This window comes from Scomber scombrus, chromosome 23 (genome assembly GCF_963691925.1).
Source record: "Scomber scombrus chromosome 23, fScoSco1.1, whole genome shotgun sequence".
In the NCBI taxonomy this organism is placed as follows: Eukaryota; Metazoa; Chordata; class Actinopteri; order Scombriformes; family Scombridae; genus Scomber; species Scomber scombrus.
Window position 1 is genome coordinate 4719538 of NC_084992.1, and position 25112 is coordinate 4744649.

Here is a 25112-nt window from a genome sequence, read left to right on the forward strand (position 1 = left end):
TAAAATCAGAACTTCACCTCCCTCTTCACCTCCTTCATGACTCAAATGGTTTTAAAGGGGTGAATTTGTATGGATCACAGCTTCTATTTAGTTTCACCTGCCTGGTCTAAACTAGGACAACAGGAGAATGTATTATGGATTTTAAAGCATATACCTTTTAAAATGACCATCTAATCTTGAAGTATACAGTATCATTGCTTCTAGACATCTTTATTAGTTATTAGATTGAGCATATCTGTCAGCGAACCTTTGTAAAACTACTTTAAAACAACATTATGTCAGTTTTTAAAGGAGAATAACTCAAATTTCCTCTTACAAACACAATCAATTCAGTATACTCCTGGGGGGGTTGCCATTACACCCTGACTGTATATCTGCATTGTTAAGTCCGGTTGAATCGGACTCCCTCTTGGTACGATTCATTTGGGCAGAAGCTGAAAAGTGTACCGTACTCTGGTGTGGACGAAACAACTCTTTGAAGAAGTGGTCCCAACAAACTTTGGAGCAGTTTGATTGTGGTTGGAACATGATCTGACCCAACTACAAAGCATGCTCTCCAAGTAGCCAGAAGTGCTTCAAAAGTTTCTAACAGCAAGCTTGAGAATAAATCCAGGTCCGATCTGGACTCGTGAAACTAACTACATTGCCTTCTTGTAAGGTAGGAATTTATGGTCGGTCGCACATGGAGCAGCATGGATAGTGTCACAGAGTTACAGAGAAATACACCAGGCTCAAAGAGTATTTCAGCACCAAGGACAGCTTCATACTGCAGTGACGAAATTGGCACTGTGGATAATGGCTTCACACCACCAGAGGTATACAAGCATATAGAGTCTATCTCAATGCCAGCAATTGTGGTTTTGAGCTGGCAAAAAGCTTTGATCAGTATTCAGGGCAATTCAACAGCACAGTCCAGCTGTTGCAGTAATGCATCTATAAGCTGGTTTTAGGACTGAAAGTAACAAGCAGAGTAAGGTTAGGAATATAAGGTCCATTGAAGTGGTGCTTATCCCTTTATCTACGTATGTACCTCTGGGATAGGAGCCACATCTGATTGTAAGAGTTGAAAGAAGCTTTAGGACTTATAGGTGACGCTCTTTGGATGAAGGTTACAACACGATAGAGAAAAGAGCCCCAAGAGTGGACATGGGTTAAAGACTACACTCCAAATGATGGTCAGAAGTGTATTTAAACCTGTATGCTTTTCTCCTCAGCTGATTATTAAACCAGCCTAATTGAAGATTGACTTGTGTGTCTCTCGCTCCAGAAATCTCTCTTATAACTTTCTTGTATTTGGTCAAGTTAAACTTTAATCGGGACCTTTGTCAACTGTGTTCAGCCCAAATCAAGTGTTGCAGCGTACTGCCGCAGGTGTCTATGGTCGTGTTTTATTTGTAGAACATAACTGCTGTGAAAGAAACAGAAAATAACATTTTATTGATCTTATTCAGCAGCTGTCTTGCTACCAACTCTCCCTCTGGCCTGGCATCGCCTCATTGATCTGAATACGGCCTTCCTACACGTCGACGTTCTTGTTCCCAGACACAACTGATCAATGAGGAGAACGAACATTTTCTCATGACTTTCAGTGTGAAAAAAAAACAGAGAAGTGAGACAAACTTCCTCTTACAAATAAAAACACTTGAATTCAAACACACTCCTGCTCAGTTCAGCACACTTTGGAGGTTTACTGGTAAAGCTTTACTTGGTTTGATATGACCGGTAGCTTATGTTGGCCAACAATAGCTAATGTTTTAAAAGTGTAGATGGATATTGCTGTTACTGACATTATAGGTTACATTTTAATGGGCGGCTTTGGCTCAGGAGGTAGAGCGGTCGTCCTCCAATTGGAAGATTAGCAGTTTGATTCCCGGCTCCTCCAGTCCACATGTCAATGTGTCCTTGGGCAAGACACTTAACCCTAAATTGCTCCCGTTGCTGTGCCAACGGTGTATGAATGCGAGTGAATGGTTAACTTCCTCCTGATGTGCAGGTTGGCCCCCTGCGTTGTAGCTCCTGCCATCAGTGTATGAATGTGTGTGAATGGGGTGAATGAGTTGTAGTGTAAAGCGCTTTGAGTGGTCGAAAAGACTAGAGGTATAAGTACAGTCCATTTACCATTTAACATTTTCTGCTAAACTCAGGCTCAACTAGAGACTGTAACATATGAAAAGTACACTCAGACTTCAAAAATTCACCATTAAACAAGAAAGTTTATCTTTAAATCAGCAATGGGTCATCACACCCAACTATTCCCCCTAAACCATAAAAAGGGAGAAATTCTTTAAACTGAGAACTAGACTACCGGTAATCTCCTTCCCAAACTAAAATAACAAGCTAACACAACAAAACAAAAACCTAGCACTTAAAAACAAGCTGGGGAAACAAGAAAAAGTTCCCCTGTTTAAAGTTTTGGGCAGTGGCTTAAGAGAGAGACTGAGGATTTCTCCCAATCGTCTTCAAATCCTCTCACAGATGATTGCATATAGCTTTCAGATGCTTCTTTCTAAAAAAAAAAAAGGATACAGGTAGAGATAGAGGGATAGCACCAGAGAGAGAAAGACCAAGCAGCATGCAGAGCACTACACCACCCCAAAAGTTGTTTTTTCTCACTTTAAATAAAGATATGGGGAATGTGTATCGGAAGACAAAGGAAAGAAGGGAGGAAGAAGGAAGGAAATGAGGGAGGAAGGAAGGAAGGGAGGAAGAAGGAAGGAAAGGAGGGAGGAAGGGAGGAAGAAGGAAGGAAAGGAGGAAGGAAGGGAGGAAGAAGGAAGGAAAGGAGGGAGGAAGGTAAGAAGAAGGAAGGAAAGGAGGGAGGAAGGAAGGGAGGGAGGGAGGAAGGAAGAAGGAAGGTAAGGAGGGAGGGAGGAAGGAAGAAGGAAGGAAGGAAAGGGGGAAGGAAGGGAGGAAGAAGGAAGGAAAGGAGGGAGGAAGGAAGGAGGGAAGGAAGGAAGGGAGGGAGGAAGAAGGAAGGAAAGGACGGAGGAAGGGAGGGAGGAAGAAGGAAGGAAAGGAGGAAAGGAGGAATGAAGAAGGAAGGAAAGGAGGGAGGGAGGTAGGAAGAAAGAGAGAAGGAAAGGAGGGAGGGAGGGGGGAAGAAGGAAGTAAAGGAGGGAGGAAGGAAGAAGGGAAGGAAGGGAGGGAGGGAGGGAGGAAGGAAGAAGGAAGGAAAGGAGGGAGGGAGGGAGGAAGAAGGAAGTAAAGGAGGGAGGAAGGAAGGAGGGAAGGAAGGGAGGAAAGGAGGGAGGGAGGAAGGAAGGAAGGAAAGGAGGAAGGGAGGGAGGGAGAAAGAAGGAAGGAGGGAGAGAGGTAGGAAGAAGGAAGGAAAGGAGGGAGGAAGGAAGGAGGGAAGGAAGGGAGGGAGGGAGGGATGGAGGAAGGAAGAAGGAAGGAAGGAAGAAAGGAAGGGAGGAAAGAAGTAAGGGAGGAAGGAAAGGAAGGAGGGAGGGAGAAAGGAAAAGAGGAAAGGAAGGACAGAGGAAAGGAAAGAGAGAAGGAAGGAGGGAGGAAAGAAGTAAGGGAGGAAGGAAAGGAAAGAGGGAAGGAAAGAAGGAGGAAGTACAGACGGAAGGAAGGAAGGGAGGAAAGAAGGAACAGTCAAAACAGACGAAGGTCAAACCAACGTCCAGTTCAGTCACATTTTATTCTGCACTAGTAAAACTGTCACAGCTCCAGCATTCAATCTGCAGCTATAAAACAAACATTATAAAAGCAACTATCTCCTCTCAGAATCACATCCGCTGTGGGGGGAGCGTGTATAATAACGTGTAAAGGAATTGGTCTTGGTTGGTCTTATCAGTGCAGAAGCAAAAAGGTACAATAGACGCAGGAAAGCACAAACAACAGGGAGCGACGTGATGTTGTGTTTGATACGTATCGCTGTAAAACCAGAACAGTCTCTGGTCTGAGGAAGTTGTTTCCCTGTGAGAGATTATTTCCTACAAGCAGCTCTGACGGATGCCTTCAGATACTCTGCAGCTCTTTATCTTGAATAGTAAGAACACCCCCACCCCCCCTCACTCCCCACCCCCTTCCTTTTCCTCGTTGGCTTTTCCTTGACCTCCTCCACCCTCATCGACACACGCCTGCTGTGATTAAGGTCTGAGAGGGTTTACAGCGGTCGATGCTGAAGGATTAGCTACGAAACATCCGTCAGAAGATCCTTGGAGTCACTCTGTTTGTCTTTGAGCTTCTTTCAACCAATGCTGACTTCTACAGAATGACCACAGCTTATGACGAGACATTATTTCACTTTTCTTATTAATTTATAAATATTATATCTACCAGTTTCTACCTGCTTAGAAGACCTCACAGTCAGAAGTAGGAGATGGGGAGGAGGAGTAGCAGACCTAATGTTGCATGGTAGCCTTATGATGCAAAAATTGAAATTCACAATAACAAATTAACCACAATTTATTGTGAGTGTGTTGTTCTATTTGTGTATTTGTGTGATATAGGATGTGTGCAATTTAGTTGTATTTCTGTTTGTTTTTTAAACTAGAAATATGTCTAAATTTGTAATAATTTGATTCTTTATTTATATTTATATGCACGCCCGCCGATAGGGGGGGGGCAAACGGGTCTGTTGTCCCGGGCCCAGGGTAGGGGGGGTCCACATTAAATTATGGAATAATTTTTCAAAATAGGCCTATCTGTGGAAAAGATGTGTAATATTTGAGTTACATAAAAGCTTTTAATTGTTTTCTTCCTAATCGCTCTTGAAATAGTGGTCAAGAACCCCCCCACCCCCAACACAAAAATGGTTTGGCCACTGATCAAAATTTGATGTTGTCATTTGAAGTTCAGTACGCTAAAAATGTCCGGTCAGCCCAAGTCCGGTGCTCAGAAAAGTAAAGAAAAGATAAGAGGAAAATAGAGGCCTTAGAGATTTTCTAAACAAATATTTTTTAAAAAGGTGGTGACGGTGAAGCTGGAACTAGTAAAGTCAACGTAGAGCAAGGTAAGAAACAGCGCCGCCAACGTTTACCGGCAGCCTTGTAACGTAACCTAACAGGTCAGCTCTAATGTTAACGTCCATTAGCTTGTATAAAAGCCTGACACACAACACGTTATCTTTGACAGAAACAGTTGAGTTTGGTAGCTCCGTCAGAGAGGAGAGAGATCCAGCTGCAGTCAGGTGACCGAGAGAGTGATGCGGGAGAGCTGCCCCGCGCAGAGAGTCTGAGCAGGATGGATCAGAGACTGATCAGACATTTAATTTCAGCAAATTAGGTAAAGTTAGAAAGAGATTGGCAGATTCGAACTTCAGCGATCAATAGCTCACAAACGAAACATTGTTAAAACATAAAAAATGTCTCTTTCCTATCGTAGTAAGGTAGACTATAGTCAGTCATTCCTCTGAGTTGGGTTTGTTTCTAGTAGTCTTTCCTATTAATGCCTAACAGGTGAGGTTGGGGTATGAAGGCAACTGTTTATTTCTTGTGTGATACTTTTGATTTCATAATGATCTCACTAGCCTTTACACCATATTTTCCAAACTAATTCTACTGTAACAATCTTGTCTTCCCTCTTTCTTTTCTATCCCCACGAAAGATTCCTCCACAAGCATTAGTGTGTAAAGTCATTCCCTTTATTCCCCCATGCTGCAGTTATAGTTGCTGTCAGCTTTTGGGTTCACAGGGAGGGGTGTGTGTGATGCTCATGAGGGAAAACATTTGGACCCTGATGATTTTGCAGATCTCCCTCTGCTGGTAACGTAATCCTCCTCCAGCAGCGAGGCCCTCTAAGCAGAGCCACACTGTGATCTGCCACATTACTGTGTCGAACTCGGTGGATTTATCGAGTGGGTGAGTTAACTGTGGCAGGGAGCAGATAGCTTTTATCACCTGGGGGAGTGGAGGAGTCTGCTGCATGTTTTGAGAATGAGTCTGTCAAAAGATCAAAGATCAGAAAGTAACAGGAAGTTACCCATCTGAAATCAGAAGAAAAGATATTTTTCTATACCAGTTTACTCTCTGAAATTTCGAGATATCTGCAACTAAGATTCCTGCCTCCATTTCAATGCTTTTGGAGCTCACTGGAACTACTTTCTATCAAAGAAATAGTTCTCATGAAAACTGTTCACAGTAAGGTTTGTTAACCTTTAGGTCACATTTGACCCATTTTTACATTTAAGAGCTGTAAAAACAACCAATATGCATTTCCTCCTGGTTGACTTTTCCTAATGTGACCCTTGATGTATAAAAATAGAGATAAAAACACATCATTTTTTAAATTGTTGTGCAGCTGATACACATTTTCGTGTATGAAAATGTTGAAATTTGACTTTTTTTTTATTGCAAAATTCAAAAATCCGCATTCAAACATGTGTTCCTGTGACATGGATCATAAAACAGTGATTTTAAATGTCTTTTCCATAAATAAATAGAATACACTCTTCATTAATGACTGACTGACTACCCTAAAATGGTATATATATAATATATACTATAACTTTACTATAATGAACTATGTAGGGGTATCCTGGTAAAAGATACTGATGGACACATGTATCCTTCAGATCTGAATCATGTTGCATGTCAATTATTGAGCCATGAGTCCATAAGATCAGAATGAAAGTAAGTCAGAATAGTGTTGTGTTTTATTGAAAATTCTTACCAAATGAACTAAACCTAACCCTAACCCTTAAAATGACATTAAAGCACACTGATATTTCTACTTTTTTATCATAAATGTATTTATTGTGTGTGTGGGTGTGTGAGGCCAAACCAAACACTTCTTATAGCTCTAATTTAAGAAGACCTGCTTCAGACATTAAGAATATATTTACACATTTTTATTGTGGGAAGAAACCGAAGTTCTCGGGGGAAACCCACTACTGTACAGGGTGTTTTAGGGGACGAGTAGCATCAGAACGATGGACGCCAGACATCCTACGACCACGCCGACCACCTACAGAACCTCTCTCCATAAAGGCTGGCTTTTCTTTGAGGGCCCATTATGGAGGTCTTTCATACCGTCCTGCACCGACTTGACGATGGCTGCGTCTACAACTGAATCTTCCGCTAGAATCAGCATCTCCAGCGTGCGCCTCCCACCAAACTTCCCCGTCAGCTCTTCGATGATGGCCTTGGAGAGTCTCTTGGTGGTCTTTATCTTTGGGCAGAAGCCTTCAGATACAGCAAGTCCCTCCAACGTCTGCTGCACCAGTCTCTGGGTGTGTTTTATCCACTCCTTCTGGTGGCGCCCCTTCAGAGTGTGACATTTAGTCAACACTCTCACCACGAGCACGGTGACATACTTGTGGAGCAGGTCCCTGCTTTCTGTCCTGGCTTCAGATTCACCAGAGACAGATTCATTGGTAGACTCCAGATCTGTCACCGGTGTTACACTGTGTACAGACTCCAGAAAGTCTTTCTGGTCCACATGGTCTCCCTGTTCTTTGACGGTCATGGGAGTTACCTTGTTGTGTCTTAGGGTTGGTTTTCTTGCTTCCATTTTTTCTGGATGATTACAAAATAAATGTCTTCTGGTTTTTACCTTCAGATATTCAGTCAGTCAGAATCTGGGATGCTGCTACCAGCTGCTGGTGGCTTATCAAGATTCTGGAGCGCCTCTGTGACATCATCGGAACGCATGACATCATCAGAACGCATGACATCACAAGGACACAGTTTTTGTCCCCAATTGGAAAAGCTGTCTTGAATTAACTTGTCAAGTTTGTAATTTGTCCCCAAAAAATTGCTTCACACACACACACACACACAAACACACAAACACACACACACAAACACACACACACACACACAAACACACACAAACACACACACACAAACACACACACACACAAACACACACACACGTTTGTTCATCATTCTCCAGTCAAACTTGGTTGTTTCAAATATATGCTTAAATTCCAATTGAAATTGTTTTCATGACCATATTTTAGGTTGAATAAAAGTTATGCTTGTATTATTTCTCTCTCAGTAAAATAACGTAATAATTGATTATGTTATTGGCAAGTTATTAGGTTATCGGCTTTATTACATTCAAAATGGGCAAAATTATTACATAATTTAGCCGTTTTTACGTTATTTGCCATTATTATGTTTTCAGTTGTTATTACGTCTTTGGCTCCAGTTATTACGGGTTTTTTATTTTATTTTATTTTTTACCTAGCCAATAACGTAATAACTTATTACATTATTGGCGAAAAGTTATTACGTTATTGGCTTTATTACATTACCCTGACCCTAACCCTTATAATGACATTAAAGCACACTGATATTTCTACTTTTGTATCATAAATGTATTTATTGTGTGTGTGTGGGTGTGTGAGGTAAAACCAAACACTTCTTATAGCTCTTGTTTAAGAAGACTTGCTTCAGACATTAAGAATATATTTACACATTTTTATTGTGGGAAGAAACCGAAGTTCTCGGGGGAAACCCACTACTGTACAGGGTGTTTTAGGGGACGAGTAGCATCAGGATGATGGACGCCAGACATCCTACGACCACGCCGACCACCTGCAGAACCTCTCTCCATAAAGGTTGGCTTTTCTTTGAGGGCCCATTATGGAGGTCTTTCATACCATTCTGCACCGACTTGACGATGGCTGCGTCTACAACTGAATCTTCCGCTAGAATCAGCATCTCCAGCGTGCGCCTCCCACCAAACTTCCCCGTCAACTCTTCGATGATGGCCTTGGAGAGTCTCTTGGTGGTCTTTATATTTGGGCAGAAGCCTTCAGATTCAGCCAGTCCCTCTAATGTCTGCTGCACCAGTCTCTTGGTGTGTTTGATCCACTCTTTCTGGTGGCGCCCCTTCAGAGTGTGACATTTAGTCAACACTCTCACCACGAGCACAGTGACGTAATTGTGGAGCAGGTCCCTGCTTTCTGCCCTGGCTTCAGATTCACCAGAGGCAGATTCTTCGGCAGACTCCAGATCTGTCACCGGTGTTACACTATGTACAGACTCCACAATTAAGTCTTTCTGGTCCATGTAGTCTCCCTGTTCTTTTATGAGAGTTGCTACATGTCCAGACGGTTTCTGGTCCACCTGGTCTCCCTGCTTTTTGACGGTCATGGGAGTTACCTTGTTGTGTCCTAGGGTTGGTTTTCTTGCTTCCATTGTTCTGGATGATTACAAATAAATGTCTTCTGGTTTTTACCTTCAGTTATTCAGTCAGTCAGAATCTGGGATGCTGCTACCAGCTGCTGGTGGCTTATCAAGATTCTGGAATCCCTCTGTGACATCATCGGAACGCATGACATCATCGGAGCGTATGACATCACAAGGACACAGCTTTTGTCCCCAATTGGAAAAGCTGTCTTGAATTAACTTGTCAAGTTTGTAATTTGTCCCCAAAAAATTGCTTCATACACACAAACACACACACACACACAAACACACACACACACACACACACAAACACACACACACACACACACACAAACACACGTTTGTTCATCATTCTCCAGTCAAACTTGGTTGTTTCAAATATATAATAATTATAATAATAATAATGCATTTTATTTAAAGGCGCCTTTCAAAGCACTCAAGGACACCTTACAAGGCACAAAAACACGACAACAGTACATCAAACAATAAAAAATCAGGTAAATTTTAGTGCAAAGATAAAGAAATTAATATGCTTAAATTCCAATTGAAATAGTTTTCATGACCATATTTTAGGTTGAATAAAAGTTATGCTTGTATTATTTCTCTCTCAGTAAAATAACGTAATAATTTATTATGTTATTGGCAAAAAGTTATTATGTTATTGGTTCCGAAATGTAATTACACTATTGGCAAGTTATTAGGTTATCGGCTTTATTACATTCAAAATGGGCAAAATTATTACATAATTTAGCCGTTATTACGTTATTGGCCATTATTATGTTTTCAGTTGTTATTACGTCTTTGGCTCCAGTTATTACGGGTTTTTTATTTTATTTTATTTTTTACCTAGCCAATAACGTAATAACTTATTACGTTATTGGCGAAAAGTTATTACGTTATTGGCTTTATTACATTACCCTAACCCTAACCTTTATAATGACATTAAAGCACACTGATATTTCTACTTTTGTATCATAAATGTATTTATTGTGTGTGTGAGGGTGTGTGAGGTCAAACCAAACACTTCTTATAGCTCTAATTTAAGAAGACCTGCTTTAGACATTAAAAATATATTTACACATTTTTATTGTGGGAAGAAACCGAAGTTCTCGGGGGAAACCCACTACTGTACAGGGTGTTTTAGGGGACGAGTAGCATCAGGACGATGGACGCCAGACATCCTACGACCACGCCAACCACCAGCAGAACCTCTTTCCATAAAGGCTGGGGTTTTTTTGAGGGCCCATTATGGAGGTCTTTGATAAAATCCTGCACCAACTTGACGATGGCTGCGTCCACAACTGAATCCTCTGCTAAAATCAGGAGCTCCAGCGTGCGCCTCCCACCAAACTTCCCCGTCAACTCTTCGATGATGGCCTTGGAGAGTCTCTTGGTGGTCTTTATATTTGGGCAGAAGCCTTCAGATTCAGCCAGTCCCTCTAACGTCTGCTGCACCAGTCTCTGGGTGTGTTTAATCCACTCCTTCTGGTGGCGCCCCTTCAGAGTGTGACATTTAGTCAACACTATCACCATGAGCACGGTGACATACTTGTGGAGCAGGTCCCTGCTTTCTGCCCTGGCTTCAGATTCACCAGAGGCAGATTCATTGGTAGACTCCAGATCTGTCAACGGTGTTACACTGTGTACAGTCTCCAGAAAGTCTTTCTGGTCCACGTAGTCTCCCTTTTCGTTCACAGGTGGTACTACGTGTCCAGACGCCACGGCTTTACCTGCCACTGGTATTACCTCCATTTTTAGAGTGGTTGTTTGAGGCTCTTCCATAGTGGTGGATGCCTGCTTGTGGTCCACCTGGTCTCCCCGTTCTTTGACGGTCATGGGAGTAACCTTGTTGTGTCTCAGGGTTAGTTTTCTTGCTTCCATTGTTCTGATGATTGATGATTACAAATAAATGTCTTCTGGTTTTTACCTTCAGATATTCAGTCAGTCAGAATCTAGGATGCTGCTACCAGCTGCTGGTGGCTTATCAAGATTCTGGAATGCCTCTGTGACATCATCGGAACGCATGACATCATCGGAACGCATGACATCACAAGGACACAGCTTTTGTCCCCAATTGGAAAAGCTGTCTTGAATTAACTTGTCAAGTTTGTAATTTGTCCCCAAAAAATTGCTTCATACACACACACACACACACACACACACACAAACACACACACACACACACACACACACACACACACACACACGTTTGTTCATCATTCTCCAGTCAAACTTGGTTGTTTCAAATATATGCTTAAATTCCAATTGAAATTGCTTTCATGACCATATTTTAGGTTGAATAAAAGTTATGCTTGTATTATTTCTCTCTCAGTAAAATAACTTTATAATTTATCATGTTATTGGCAAAAAGTTATTATGTTATTGGTTCCGAAATGTAATTACACTATTGGCAAGTTATTAGGTTATCGGCTTTATTACATTAGAAATGGGCAAAATTATTACATAATTTAGCCATTATTACGTTATTGGCCATTATTATGTTTTCATTCGTTATTACATCTTTGGCTCCAGTTATTACGGGTTTTTTATTCTATTTATTTTTTACCTAGACAATAACGTGATAACTTATTACATTATTGGCAAAAAGTTATTACGTTATTGGCTTTATTACATTACCCTAACCCTAACCTTTATAATGACATTAAAGCACACTGATATTTCTACTTTTGTATCATAAATGTATTTATTGTGTGTGTGAGGGTGTGTGAGGTCAAACCAAACACTTCTTATAGCTCTAATTTAAGAAGACCTGCTTTAGACATTAAAAATATATTTACACATTTTTATTGTGGGAAGAAACCGAAGTTCTCGGGGGAAACCCACTACTGTACAGGGTGTTTTAGGGGACGAGTAGCATCAGGACGATGGACGCCAGACATCCTACGACCACGCCAACCACCAGCAGAACCTCTTTCCATAAAGGCTGGGGTTTTTTTGAGGGCCCATTATGGAGGTCTTTGATAAAATCCTGCACCAACTTGACGATGGCTGCGTCCACAACTGAATCCTCTGCTAAAATCAGGAGCTCCAGCGTGCGCCTCCCACCAAACTTCCCCGTCAACTCTTCGATGATGGCCTTGGAGAGTCTCTTGGTGGTCTTTATATTTGGGCAGAAGCCTTCAGATTCAGCCAGTCCCTCTAACGTCTGCTGCACCAGTCTCTGGGTGTGTTTAATCCACTCCTTCTGGTGGCGCCCCTTCAGAGTGTGACATTTAGTCAACACTCTCACCATGAGCACGGTGACATACTTGTGGAGCAGGTCCCTGCTTTCTGCCCTGGCTTCAGATTCACCAGAGGCAGATTCATTGGTAGACTCCAGATCTGTCAACGGTGTTACACTGTGTACAGTCTCCAGAAAGTCTTTCTGGTCCACGTAGTCTCCCTTTTCGTTCACAGGTGGTACTACGTGTCCAGACGCCACGGCTTTACCTGCCACTGGTATTACCTCCATTTTTAGAGTGGTTGTTTGAGGCTCTTCCATAGTGGTGGATGCCTGCTTGTGGTCCACCTGGTCTCCCCGTTCTTTGACGGTCATGGGAGTAACCTTGTTGTGTCTCAGGGTTAGTTTTCTTGCTTCCATTGTTCTGATGATTGATGATTACAAATAAATGTCTTCTGGTTTTTACCTTCAGATATTCAGTCAGTCAGAATCTAGGATGCTGCTACCAGCTGCTGGTGGCTTATCAAGATTCTGGAATGCCTCTGTGACATCATCGGAACGCATGACATCATCGGAACGCATGACATCACAAGGACACAGCTTTTGTCCCCAATTGGAAAAGCTGTCTTGAATTAACTTGTCAAGTTTGTAATTTGTCCCCAAAAAATTGCTTCATACACACACACACACACACACACACACACAAACACACACACACACACACACACACACACACACACACACACACACACACACACACGTTTGTTCATCATTCTCCAGTCAAACTTGGTTGTTTCAAATATATGCTTAAATTCCAATTGAAATTGCTTTCATGACCATATTTTAGGTTGAATAAAAGTTATGCTTGTATTATTTCTCTCTCAGTAAAATAACTTTATAATTTATCATGTTATTGGCAAAAAGTTATTATGTTATTGGTTCCGAAATGTAATTACACTATTGGCAAGTTATTAGGTTATCGGCTTTATTACATTAGAAATGGGCAAAATTATTACATAATTTAGCCATTATTACGTTATTGGCCATTATTATGTTTTCATTCGTTATTACATCTTTGGCTCCAGTTATTACGGGTTTTTTATTCTATTTATTTTTTACCTAGACAATAACGTGATAACTTATTACATTATTGGCAAAAAGTTATTACGTTATTGGCTTTATTACATTACCCTAACCCTAACCTTTATAATGACATTAAAGCACACTGATATTTCTACTTTTGTATCATAAATGTATTTATTGTGTGTGTGGGTGTGTGTGAGGCCAAACCAAACACTTCTTATAGCTCTGATTTAAGAAGACCTGCTTTAGACATTAAGAATATATTTACACATTTTTATTGTGGGAAGAAACCGAAGTTCTCGGGGGAAACCCACTACTGTACAGGGTGTTTTAGGGGACGAGTAGCATCAGGACGATGGACGCCAGACATCCTACGATCACGCCGACCACCAGCAGAACCTCTTTCCATAAAGGCTGGGGTTTTTTTGAGGGCCCATTATGGAGGTCTTTGATAAAATCCTGCACCAACTTGACGATGGCTGCGTCCACAACTGAATCCTCTGCTAAAATCAGGAGCTCCAGCGTGCGCCTCCCACCAAACTTCCCCGTCAGCTCTTCGATGATGGCCTTGGAGAGTCTCTTGGTGGTCTTTATATTTGGGTAGAAGCCTTCAGATTCAGCCAGTCCCTCTAACGTCTGCTGCACCAGTCTCTGGGTGTGTTTAATCCACTCCTTCTGGTGGCGCCCCTTCAGAGTGTGACATTTAGTCAACACTCTCACCATGAGCACGGTGACATACTTGTGGAGCAGGTCCCTGCTTTCTGCCCTGGCTTCAGATTCACCAGAGGCAGATTCATTGGTAGACTCCAGATCTGTCAACGGTGTTACACTGTGTACAGTCTCCAGAAAGTCTTTCTGGTCCACGTAGTCTCCCTTTTCGTTAACAGGTGGTACTACGTGTCCAGACGCCACGGCTTTACCTGCCACTGGTATTACCTCCATTTTTAGAGTGGTTGTTTGAGGCTCTTCCATAGTGGTGGATGCCTGCTTGTGGTCCACCTGGTCTCCCCGTTCTTTGACGGTCATGGGAGTAACCTTGTTGTGTCTCAGGGTTAGTTTTCTTGCTTCCATTGTTCTGATGATTGATGATTACAAATAAATGTCTTCTGGTTTTTACCTTCAGATATTCAGTCAGTCAGAATCTAGGATGCTGCTACCAGCTGCTGGTGGCTTATCAAGATTCTTGAATGCCTCTGTGACATCATTGGAACGCATGACATCATCGGAACGCATGACATCACAAGGACACAGCTTTTGTCCCCAATTGGAAAAGCTGTCTTGAATTAACTTGTCAAGTTTGTAATTTGTCCCCAAAAAATTGCTTCATACACACACACACACACACACACACACACACACACACACACACACACAAACACAAACACACACACACACTCACACGTTTGTTCATCATTCTCCAGTCAAACTTGGTTGTTTCAAATATATGCTTAAATTCCAATTGAAATTGTTTTCATGACCATATTTTAGGTTGAATAAAAGTTATGCTTGTATTATTTCTCTCTTAGTAAAATAACGTAATAATTTATTATGTTATTGGCAAAAAGTTATTATGTTATTGGTTCCGAAATTTAGCCCTTATTACGTTATTTGCCATTATTATGTTTTCAGTTGTTGTTACGTCTTTGGCTCCAGTTATTACGGGTTTTTTATTTTATTTATTTTTTTACCTAGCCAATAACGTAATAACTTATTACGTTATTGGCAAAAAGTTATTACGTTATTGGTTCAGAGATTTTATAACGTCATTAGCAAGTAATCACGATATTGGCTTTATTACGGCTACTATTACGTTATCAGCTATTATTACGTTATTGGTCATTATTACGTCAACGGCTCATTTGTAGAGGGTTTTTTTTTTCAAAAAGTTATTATATTAAAAAACAGGCAAGTTATTGTCTGCTTCACTTTATAAAGGTAGACTTATTATAAAGTGGCATCAAAATGTGTCTGTATCAAGACCATGATCCGCACCACTGGAGAGTTTGATTTGTCACAGGTGAATTCATAAGGGGGTAAAATAAAAGTTTAAAATCATCTTCCTGTGCTGTGTGTGTGTCTGTGTGTTTGTGTGTGTGTGTGTGTGTGTGTGTGTGCGCGTGCAACGATTACATTAGAAGAGCTGCTTTCGCCCCCAAATTGCATTTTGATGTCGGCCTGCTCACCATCTGTGTGAGAGAAAACACCGTGCACTTAAATGAATTATAACCAGCCCCCATAAAAGGGCTGAGACGTCCCGACTTATATAAAACACTTCTAGAGACCTGTGAAAACTTTGCTCTTTTTCTCCTCTGTGTAAATTATTCCGACGCCTGAGCTCGGGTCACAGCCGACACTTTGAAACACAAAAAGCTCTTTGTCAGAGGCGGCGTATTAGTCAGTCAGTATTATTATCACAGGTCAGGAGAATCAGTCCTCTAACAGCACCGAAGCTGCATTAAACCACCACCAACACCCAGGTATTAAAAAAACTGTGACGGCACATTGATTCATAACAGGCGCTGCTTTAATTTCCCTTCTAATATGTTATTCGTTGATGCCTTATCGCTTTGTATTCTCATTATAATACGGTAAAAAATACAGACATGATTAATGATTATTACACTAAATGAGACTCTAAATGCGCTCCCAGGTAGTGAGTCTGGCCCTTCCAGTAATTTGAAATTAGTAACAGGTTGTTCGTTCAGCCTCAATCGACAGTTATTACCATAAATCTGCAGTCTGTGCACACACAGCATTTAAAATACATTTTTTTTACAATAAAAATAAGGGAATATTTTGGACTTCATCATTACACTATTCTCTTGAAATTACTGACGGTGATTTCCCTGAATTTTCTTGTTATTTTATTAAATATTATATGGACATTATACCATGAATATTATGAAAATATCACTCTAATATTAACTTATTATTACTAGCATAGTTTTCCATTATTATTCCACTAATACAGTAGCTGCATTTTGTTGTATTATTGTATCTCTCACCATGACCATACCACTCATTATTACTCTTTAATCTCTAAAGCATCAACTTATTCTTATTGTTTCTATTCTGATTGTTCTGCTTATGTCACTCTGTGTTTTATATTTTAACCCTAACCCTAACCTGGCCAGGGACAACAGATGAAAACTAAGTCTTTAGCATGCTAAAATGGAAAATGCCACTTGGTTTATATCTCAATCTTATTTAACTGAAATGCAAAGTATCACCAAAAATCGTGCCATGAGGTGTTTTTCTTTTCTTGGGATAAACAGAAGAAGCTGATAATAGAAGGAAATAAAGAAAGAGTTTTCACCTATAAAACTAGATTCCTTCTTTTCTCTCTTTCTTTCTCTCTCTCCTCCTATTTTGTCTTCCTCCAGGTGTGTCGATGCCCATCCCAGTGATCGGCCTCCACAACGAGGACAAGGTCTTCGTGAACGGCAGCTGCGTCCTCAACGAGGAGCGCTTCATGCTGATCGGCTCCTTCGTGGCCTTCTTCATCCCGCTGGTCATCATGGTGGTGACGTACTGCCTCACCATACAGGTAGTACCCTCCTACCCTCTTCCTCCTGCTGCTTCTTCTTCTTCTTCTTCCTTCACTCACTCTCACTCCTCTCCAGGTGCTCCAGAGGCAGGCCACCGTCTTCCTGTACGAGGCAAAGACTTCCTCCCAGCAGCCTTTGCACCAGCCGACGATGACAAACACATTGCAACCTCCGCCCTCCACCTTCCACCTTCCTCAGATCAACACAGTTTCTCCGCCAGAATCAGAAGGTAGAACGAATCAAACGTTTCAATCAAGGGATTTATAATAAAGACGGGAACTTATTCATCACCGTAATTCGTAACAAGCAATAATATATGTTAATGAAAGCCATTAGTGGTTGTTTTTATAACCCTTCTGTTGTGCATTGTGTTAATATTTGATGTTGTGGTCTCTGCCTTGGAGATTTTTTCACTACACAAAAAACAGATCGATGGCTTTGCTGTTTGTGTTTTTTTTTCATTTTCATTTTAATAATGAAAGATGGATCCACCACAACCCAACACCAACAGTTTACTCTCTATTCCTTTTCTTTCAAGCTCTGATTTATTTCTCCCATTCAGCTTTTTTCAGTCTGGGTTTGAAAAGTTTGTTACAGCCACAAAACTAAACAAATGGTTCAAACTATGACCAGCAACATAAAAAGCACCAAACGCGAATTCAAGATTACCAACACTGAAATACAGGAACTATGCTTCTCCTTTTATCATTATGTCATCTACATTAACAGTAAACTGGTGTAAGATGTTGACTTTTTGCCTTTTGAGACATTCAATTTTAGCCTCATGCTGTTGTCTCAAATCAAACACGGCCTTTGCACACTTACTGGAAATGACGATTAACTAGTCAAATCATTACAGACTGCTAAATTAACCCAATCATCATTAATAAACATGTCCCAACCATGCAGATTTCAGCTGGACCATGCAGGCTCACAGCCCTGCACGTCAAACTATTAATAATAATTAATTATTAGATACTCTACACAACACGCACACTCGCCCACATATTTAACTGTGGGACTCATTTCGTGTTTTGCAATCATCCGTGCAAATATTTATTCATATCTTCTTGTTCCAGCAGAAGAAAAGAAACAGATTTACAGACACATACACAAACAAAATAAGGCTGTGATGTTGTGGAATCTTTCAAAATAGTCCACACAATGGCCATTTTTTCTCCCGTCTATCTGTCTGTCTGTGGCGGATCTTCATCCTTTGGCACTCCAGCTGGTTACTCTCCACTTAAAGTGCCACCCTGATGTCATTTTCATCACCTTTCTAGGATTTCCAGAGGTTTAGATTAAAAGTTGCAGAGACGTGTTTACTATGTGCTTGCTGTCGTCGTGGAAACAGGGATAGGGATAACAGAGTAGGAGGGTTTTCTTTCTATCTTATAAAAATCACCCTGTAAATAAGGCCAATTTACCATAATTGTTCAAATAATATGAGTAAAACATGTGGTAATAAGTTGGAATGAGGTTGGCTAATAAGGTCTAACACAGAAATGGGTGATAATACCTGATTACACCTTTTATGTTTTATAAACAGTCAAACCAGAGCGGGTCAAAGTTGCACCGTCAATGGGAAGACAACAGGAGGGATAATCTGCAATATTTCTCTCCCATAGACTTGCACTGAATTGATTCTTAAAAAAACATTTTTCCCATTAAATGACAACTCAGGATGATTGGCTAATGTTAGCAAATGCTGAATGCAGCTAGTTAAAACTGACATTTACAGGCTAGAAAAAGCTCCAAAATCAGGCATTTCCTCTCCTCCTCCGACCTAGAAAGAGTCATTCAGTCAATTGCACTAATATCATCCAGACTGGACTACTGTAACTCACTCTACCAGTAGGCATCTCTTAATCTCCCATTTCCTGTCTACAACTGATCCAAAACGCTGCTCCCTGGTTATTAACAAGGTCCAAAAAATGATACCACATCTTTGCGTCCTTGTCTGCAAATCCCTCCATGGTCTCACCCCTTCATATGAAGTGCCATATAACTCAAATAAACTTGAAACTTGGAATTTGAAACTTGTCTCTCAATGTCTAAAATCAAGGACCTGTTCCCCTTTGAGGAACTTTAAGAGGTAAATCTGAATTATAAGAAGTTGTCGATTAACTATTTATCAATTTAATTCACCCTCAGTTTGCTACAGCTGCGGCTATCTGTCCGATCAGTTCGAGCAGCAGCACACAGTCGGCTGGTTCCTGATCTCCGGCCCCGACCTCAGCGTTGTGTCATGTAGAGATTAAATTACCCGATGTGGCAGTCACCCGTTTATCTCACCTCATCCTCCGCCAATCCCAAACAGAGGGCGAAGTGTGCATTAAACATTCATGTCATGTTCAACCTTTTTGTCTGTCCCTCGCTATGAAATGTCAGCGGCCTTGTTAACACAAAACCTGACTGACAGGGTGAAAATATGAGTTTTTTTTTATTGGTAGCTAAATTGGTGAGTAGTCATGGTGATAACCTTCATACCACTCATCCTATCCTTCAGATTAAGAGCTAATTAAAGAAAAGCCCTTGCAAACTTTTAACCCTCCTGTTGTCCTCGAGTCAAGGAAGGAAGGGAGGAAGAAGGAAGGAAGGGAGGCAGGGAGTAGGAAGGAAGGGAGGAAGGGAGGAAGGAAGGAAAGGAAAGAAGGAAAGGGGAAGGAAAGGAAGGAAGGAAGGAAGGACGGAAGAAGGAAGGAAGGGAAGAGGGAGGGAGGGAGAAAGGAAAAGAGGAAGGATGGAAGGAAAGAAGGACAGAGGAAAGAAGGAAGGAAGGTAGGAGGGAGGGAGGAAGGAAGGAGGGAGGGAGGGAGAAAGGAAAAGAGGAAGGGAGAGAGAAAGGAAAAGAGGAAGGGAGGAAGGAAAGAAGGACAGAAGGAAGGAAGAAAGGGGATGGAGGAAGGAAAGAAGGAAGGAAGGAAGGAAGGAAGGGAGGAAAGAAGGAACAGTCAAAACAGATTGGGTCAATTTGAGCCGGGAGGACGACACGAAGATTAAACACATCTTTCCCCAGTAGTGTTAATTAATTGGATATTTTCATTTAGTAACAGTGAAACATGTTTAAACTTATTTTCCCGCCTCCCACAGATATAAAGCCGCCGCCTCCTCCGAGCAGACGAAACACCCTGAGCTGCCTGAAGGGGGCAGAGTCCAGTATAGCACTCAGCACCTCCAAATCAGACAGCATAAGCATCATACCCAGCTCCGAGGCGGCGTCTCAGCTCAGCTCGCCAGCCACGGGGACGGGGCGGAGCGACACGTCAGGTTGCCACGGGCGACGGGGGATGATGCAGGCCATAAAGAACGAGAGGCGGGCCTCCAAGGTAGGAAAAAAAAAGGGTGGAGTGCTTGTCATGTGATTTAAGGTGCTGAAACAGCTTGAAAATAAGCCGATAAATACACATGTAATACTAATAAAAGCACAAATAAACAACTTGGGAAGATTTGGGTGCATAAAAAATACACTATGTGTTTTTTTGGGGAGGTTTTTTGGCCAAGAAGGCTTTATAGCGGCAGTCTGATGGTAGTAACTTCTCATCTAGCTGCAGTGATGTAGGGAGTGGGGGGGGGGGGGGGTACTCCTGGGTTTTGTCACTGCAGTGTTACATCATTGGTGGATGTGCACACTTTAAATCCCACCTACACACTCTCAGCAGGGATGCCAACCAAACAGGGCTCTGAAACACTTCTTTGCAGTCTGGTGCTCAGTTTGGCCTCCTTTATTGAACTGAAGAAAGGCTTTGCAGAGCAACACTTCAATGTTTCGTCTGTAATTCTTTGATAATAATTCTTCTAAAATACAAAAAGATAGTCGAAATAGTCACATTGATGCTTTAATCAACAGACTGGATTACAACACTATCATTGCTACTGACTATACCAGAGCTAGTTACACTCTTTTTTATTGATGCCACATGGAAATAGACTTCCACAATAAGTCCATCCTGACCAAATTTGACATTTTTACGACCTTATAAAAGTTAACATGGTTGTCGCAGCAGCAAACAGTTACACATCAGCACACAGAGCCAACATTAGCATTCATTCAGTCTCCACTTTGTTTACCGAAGCGGCTAACTTTGTCTGTCTGTCGTCTGGTGCTGAGCAGGTAGCATACAGAGGATTTATCAGAGCTTTTGACGAAGACAGTGAGAGTGAACTAAAATAGTGAAGCTTCAGAGCTAAAAGGGAACAACTGAGGAGATTATCGATCATTTATCGGTGTCGTAGATTGTTAAATATCTAGTCTACAATGTACAAATGTCTAGTGTAGCAATCATTTTCTTGTATTTCAGTCTCTTCAGGTGTGTTGCATGTTGCTCTCCTGTCTCTAAATGTAATTCATCTCGGAGGCTTGCACCAATATTTCATGCATTTCATTTGTCTGTCTTTGATGAGCAAAGAAGACGAAATGTTCCTGAGGTTGAAAACAAGATCTACCGGTCTTGAAGCCAGTCTGTTTTGTTTTTTCCTTCAGTCTTTTATCTGCTCGCTTTCTGAAACCTCTCCAGTAAAATGCAGTTGATCTTCTTCTCTGGTGTTGAAAGGAACATTACATCCTCTGTAGTTTTTGCACTCCCTGTGTTCTCCTTTCTTGGGAATCTTTGCAAGGAAGCCGTCCCTCTAATCTAGTAGGACTTTATTGAGGGGCCCTTGAGGGGCTTCAGCTGCTTTATGTCCTCTCAAGACCTTAACGGCTCTCCTGAGTTCAATCTTAGTGGTGCAGTTTATCTCCAGCAGATTTGGAGCTGGTGAAATCTCAGCTGTCCGTTGAGCAAGCTCTTTAAAGTGTTCAGTAGAGTTGAACTTTCTTGGTTGTGAGGTACCTTTTGTGACCTTAATGAGAACAAAGGTACACATTAAGGACAGAATGAGTCTCTTTATGGTGAGATTGAGTGTCCTGTTGTGGTAAATCCTCAATGTATTTCTCTTTGTCCTTTCGGACACTTTACTTTGCTGCCTCATACTCTTTCTGTACTTCTATTTAGTACCTCCCTTTTTATCTCCTCCTCTCACTCACTTTCTTGTATGTTTACTGTGGATAGTCAGGGTTTGCTTCATATAGTCTTCAGACCTTGTCCACATGTCCCTCAGTGGTTTTAAGTTTATTGGTCTTGTAGTGCTTAAAACCAGCTGTGTAATGTGACCTGGTAAACTTCCAACGTGCATATGTCTTGTAATTGCTGTACATTGAATTTGATACTTTACTTCTCTGGGATTCAAAAGTTTCTGTTTTAGTGGCGTCCTTGCTATGATAAGGTGATAGTCAGACTCAGCGTCAACTCCACTTCTAGTTCCTAAACGTCTGGTTGATGTAGATGTAGTAGATCTGATTTTTGTGTGGTTGCTTTAATGGCGTCATTGTGTTCGGAAAACCGAACCTCCGATAGCATCAGGATCAGCTTTATTGCCAAGTAGGTAATCAGATTACATATGAGGAATTTGACTTGGTGTTTGGTGCATTGCGATCAAAAATGTACAGTCAAAATATGGAACAATACCAATTGTCGTCTTTCTCCTTTTTCATTCATTGTATCTGGCTCTTTCGTTCCCATTATTACCCTTAAAACATCATTGTCTTCATGTTCTTGTCTCCGTATACAATCATGACATCCTTTCCTCTCTTGGTCTGGAGTATGTGACGAAGTTGGTTTGGAAATGTTCCTTGCTTTATCATCATTGATTTTGTAGTTTTTAATGTTTATGTTCTTATGCGTAATGTGAAATTTGGCTGTAATGATCCTTGAGTTGATGGCTTCCCAGCTGATGAGGGCTTTCTTTGGATAGCTTGAACCTTACTCCCTCTGAATGTGGTGCATGGTCTTCTGGGTGCCTCTGAGTGCAATATGGACTCACCACTGGCCAGTTTAACCCACCCTGACTGGACCCATATGGTTTCCAAACAGACCCAGGACAGATATACAGTACATCCTCATCTCCTCTGCTTTTACTTTCTTTTCTTTCCTCCTGCATACATGTGTCCTGACGCTCTATGTTGCAGTGTTGGCGGATTGATTAGGTGTTAGAAGATTCAGACCCACCATTTCTTTTCCCATGCATATCATAATATTCTCTTTAGCTTTGGATGTATGAAGAGTCTTCCTTTCCATGGCTTTACGGTTTCCATCATTTTCACAATTTCGTAGCATGGGTGTTTTATTTATAGGTTCGAGTTGGCAACCCCAAACTCAACCTTCCACCTTTTCTGCTCTATAGTGTTTTTTACAGTTGATTTGTTAGTCCCCTCTCCTATATTATCTTGTCTCATACCACATGAGACCAGGCAATCTTAGGGTCGTGTACAAGCTGTCTCAGCACGTCAAACACAACCAGTAATGAAAGCTTCAGAGTACAACTGTGTATCTATTGCAAACATTTCATACCAGCAGACAGAACTCTTGAACTGACCTCAAAAAATGAAAATCCCAGCAGAAGTGGCCCACTTACAAGGATACTAAAAAAAGGGCAATCTACTGTATTTACAATGCATTCATTTCAGTTGTAGAGCATTCAAGAGATGATGCCACTTGAAAAAAAGGGGTTTACATTTTTTTGTTGTAATTTCAAATCTCCTCACATCTGTTTTCTTTCCCCCATTCCTTCTCCTCAACTTTCTTCTCCTCTCGTCTCTCTTCTTTCAGGTCTTGGGAATCGTTTTCTTCCTCTTCCTCATCATGTGGTGCCCCTTCTTCATCACAAACGTCGCCTTCGTCCTGTTCCGAGGTTCCTGCAACGAGTCGGCGCTTAATTACCTCCTGAACGTCTTTGTCTGGGTGGGTTACATCTCCTCGGGAGTCAACCCTCTAGTCTACACCCTCTTCAATAGGACCTACAGGAGAGCGTTCTCCAACTACATCAGGTGCCAGTACAATGTGGGGGCCAACGCAGCAGGTTGCAAAACCGTCCTGGTCCCCCCACAGTGCCCGTCGCACACCGTGACCCCTCTTCTGATGGGCGGTCACGGGAAAGCAGGCGTGGATCGCAATAGTAACTGTCGCAACGGTGGTAGAGGGGACAACGGGAGGCTGACAGTGGACCCAGAGGACACAACCGATGACGGGACACAAATAGGAAGCATGTCGCAGAACCTCTCTGAATGTCACGTCGGCATGCTGTCAGAAACAGAGCCGGAAACTGAAATGGAGAATGAGCTGTCGCTTATCAGCTACAACAAGACTATCACAGAACACACTAGCAGCGTGTGATTGCGTGTTTCTCGCTGTTTTATGTCTTTTCTTCAACCTTCAGACACTGACCTGAGAAGCATAACAATGGGCCGGTGCTTGGAGCCGAGGGCGTTTTCACTAGTCGACCGTAAACCTGCAGTGGGTACTCTTATATTGACGGGACTGGTGTTGGTTGAGGAGCCTTATCCCCACACTGAAGTGCACTACTTACTTCAATGTGTCAGAGAAATGTGATTGTGAGAGGAGTTTCTCTGAGGTAAAAAAAAAAAAAAAAAAAGTGGGAATATTTTTGAATGAAAACCAATGTTTCAACAGTGTTTGCCTTCCTGTTGGTGCCAAAATGTTGGTTTTCATACCATAAAGAGAGAATGAAGGCTTTTGTTAAACCCCTTATCCATTCGTACTTGTGCTTGGCATTCACAAAAATGTGGTGAACTTCAAGGGGACCAAGGTGCCTGCTGAGAAACAGACAGGGAAGAAGTGTTATTGTTAACCTGGTGTGACGTCCATTAGTGAGTCCCACTAATGCAGGTAACAGAGTTGAGCACCGACAGCTACGACTTCGAGCCTTCACACAGTCAAAATGCAGTCTGAGCTATGGTTTATGTGGACTCTCTCCACAGCAAGCAAACTAAACCAAATCTATTTTTGTGCCGGTCAACAACAGTTATAAAATGTTCTCTGAATGAACTTTTCCAGCATGTATAATGAAACTATTCAGCTGACAAAAAATGAGATTTTTTTTTCTTTTTTCTAAACTTTCTGGAGGCTGCAATCAAAAGTTTGTCTGAGAGGACCGAGATGAAGGAATGTACAACGACCACTGGTCTCCGGTGGACTCACAGTGCCATCTGGTGGTCACATGACACAGAGAGGCTGCTCCCTTTTGAGGTGGACAAAGGAGCTGAAAGCTTTGGTCCAGCTGTCAGGCTCTTGCTTCCCTTGACCGACACACTCGTCATTTTAAAAGTTGTTGTTCTCTTTCTTTCTTTTTAAACTGAAAACTAATAAAGTTTAC

The 25112-nt window shown here is 41.6% G+C and overlaps 1 protein-coding gene across 1 annotated transcript in view; it reads left to right on the forward strand.

The window, feature by feature from the left end:
* The window catches only part of htr2cl1 (5-hydroxytryptamine (serotonin) receptor 2C, G protein-coupled-like 1), a 44874-nt gene extending 20762 nt beyond the window's left edge, over positions 1 to 24112 (forward strand). Inside the window, exons 3-6 of the mRNA XM_062444960.1 lie at positions 16737 to 16900; positions 16977 to 17130; positions 19995 to 20230; positions 23549 to 24112. Of these exons, the coding sequence (XP_062300944.1) occupies positions 16737 to 16900; positions 16977 to 17130; positions 19995 to 20230; positions 23549 to 24112 (1118 nt within the window). The remainder of the gene's footprint in view (positions 1 to 16736; positions 16901 to 16976; positions 17131 to 19994; positions 20231 to 23548) is intronic.
* The last annotated feature ends 1000 nt before the right edge of the window (positions 24113 to 25112 follow it).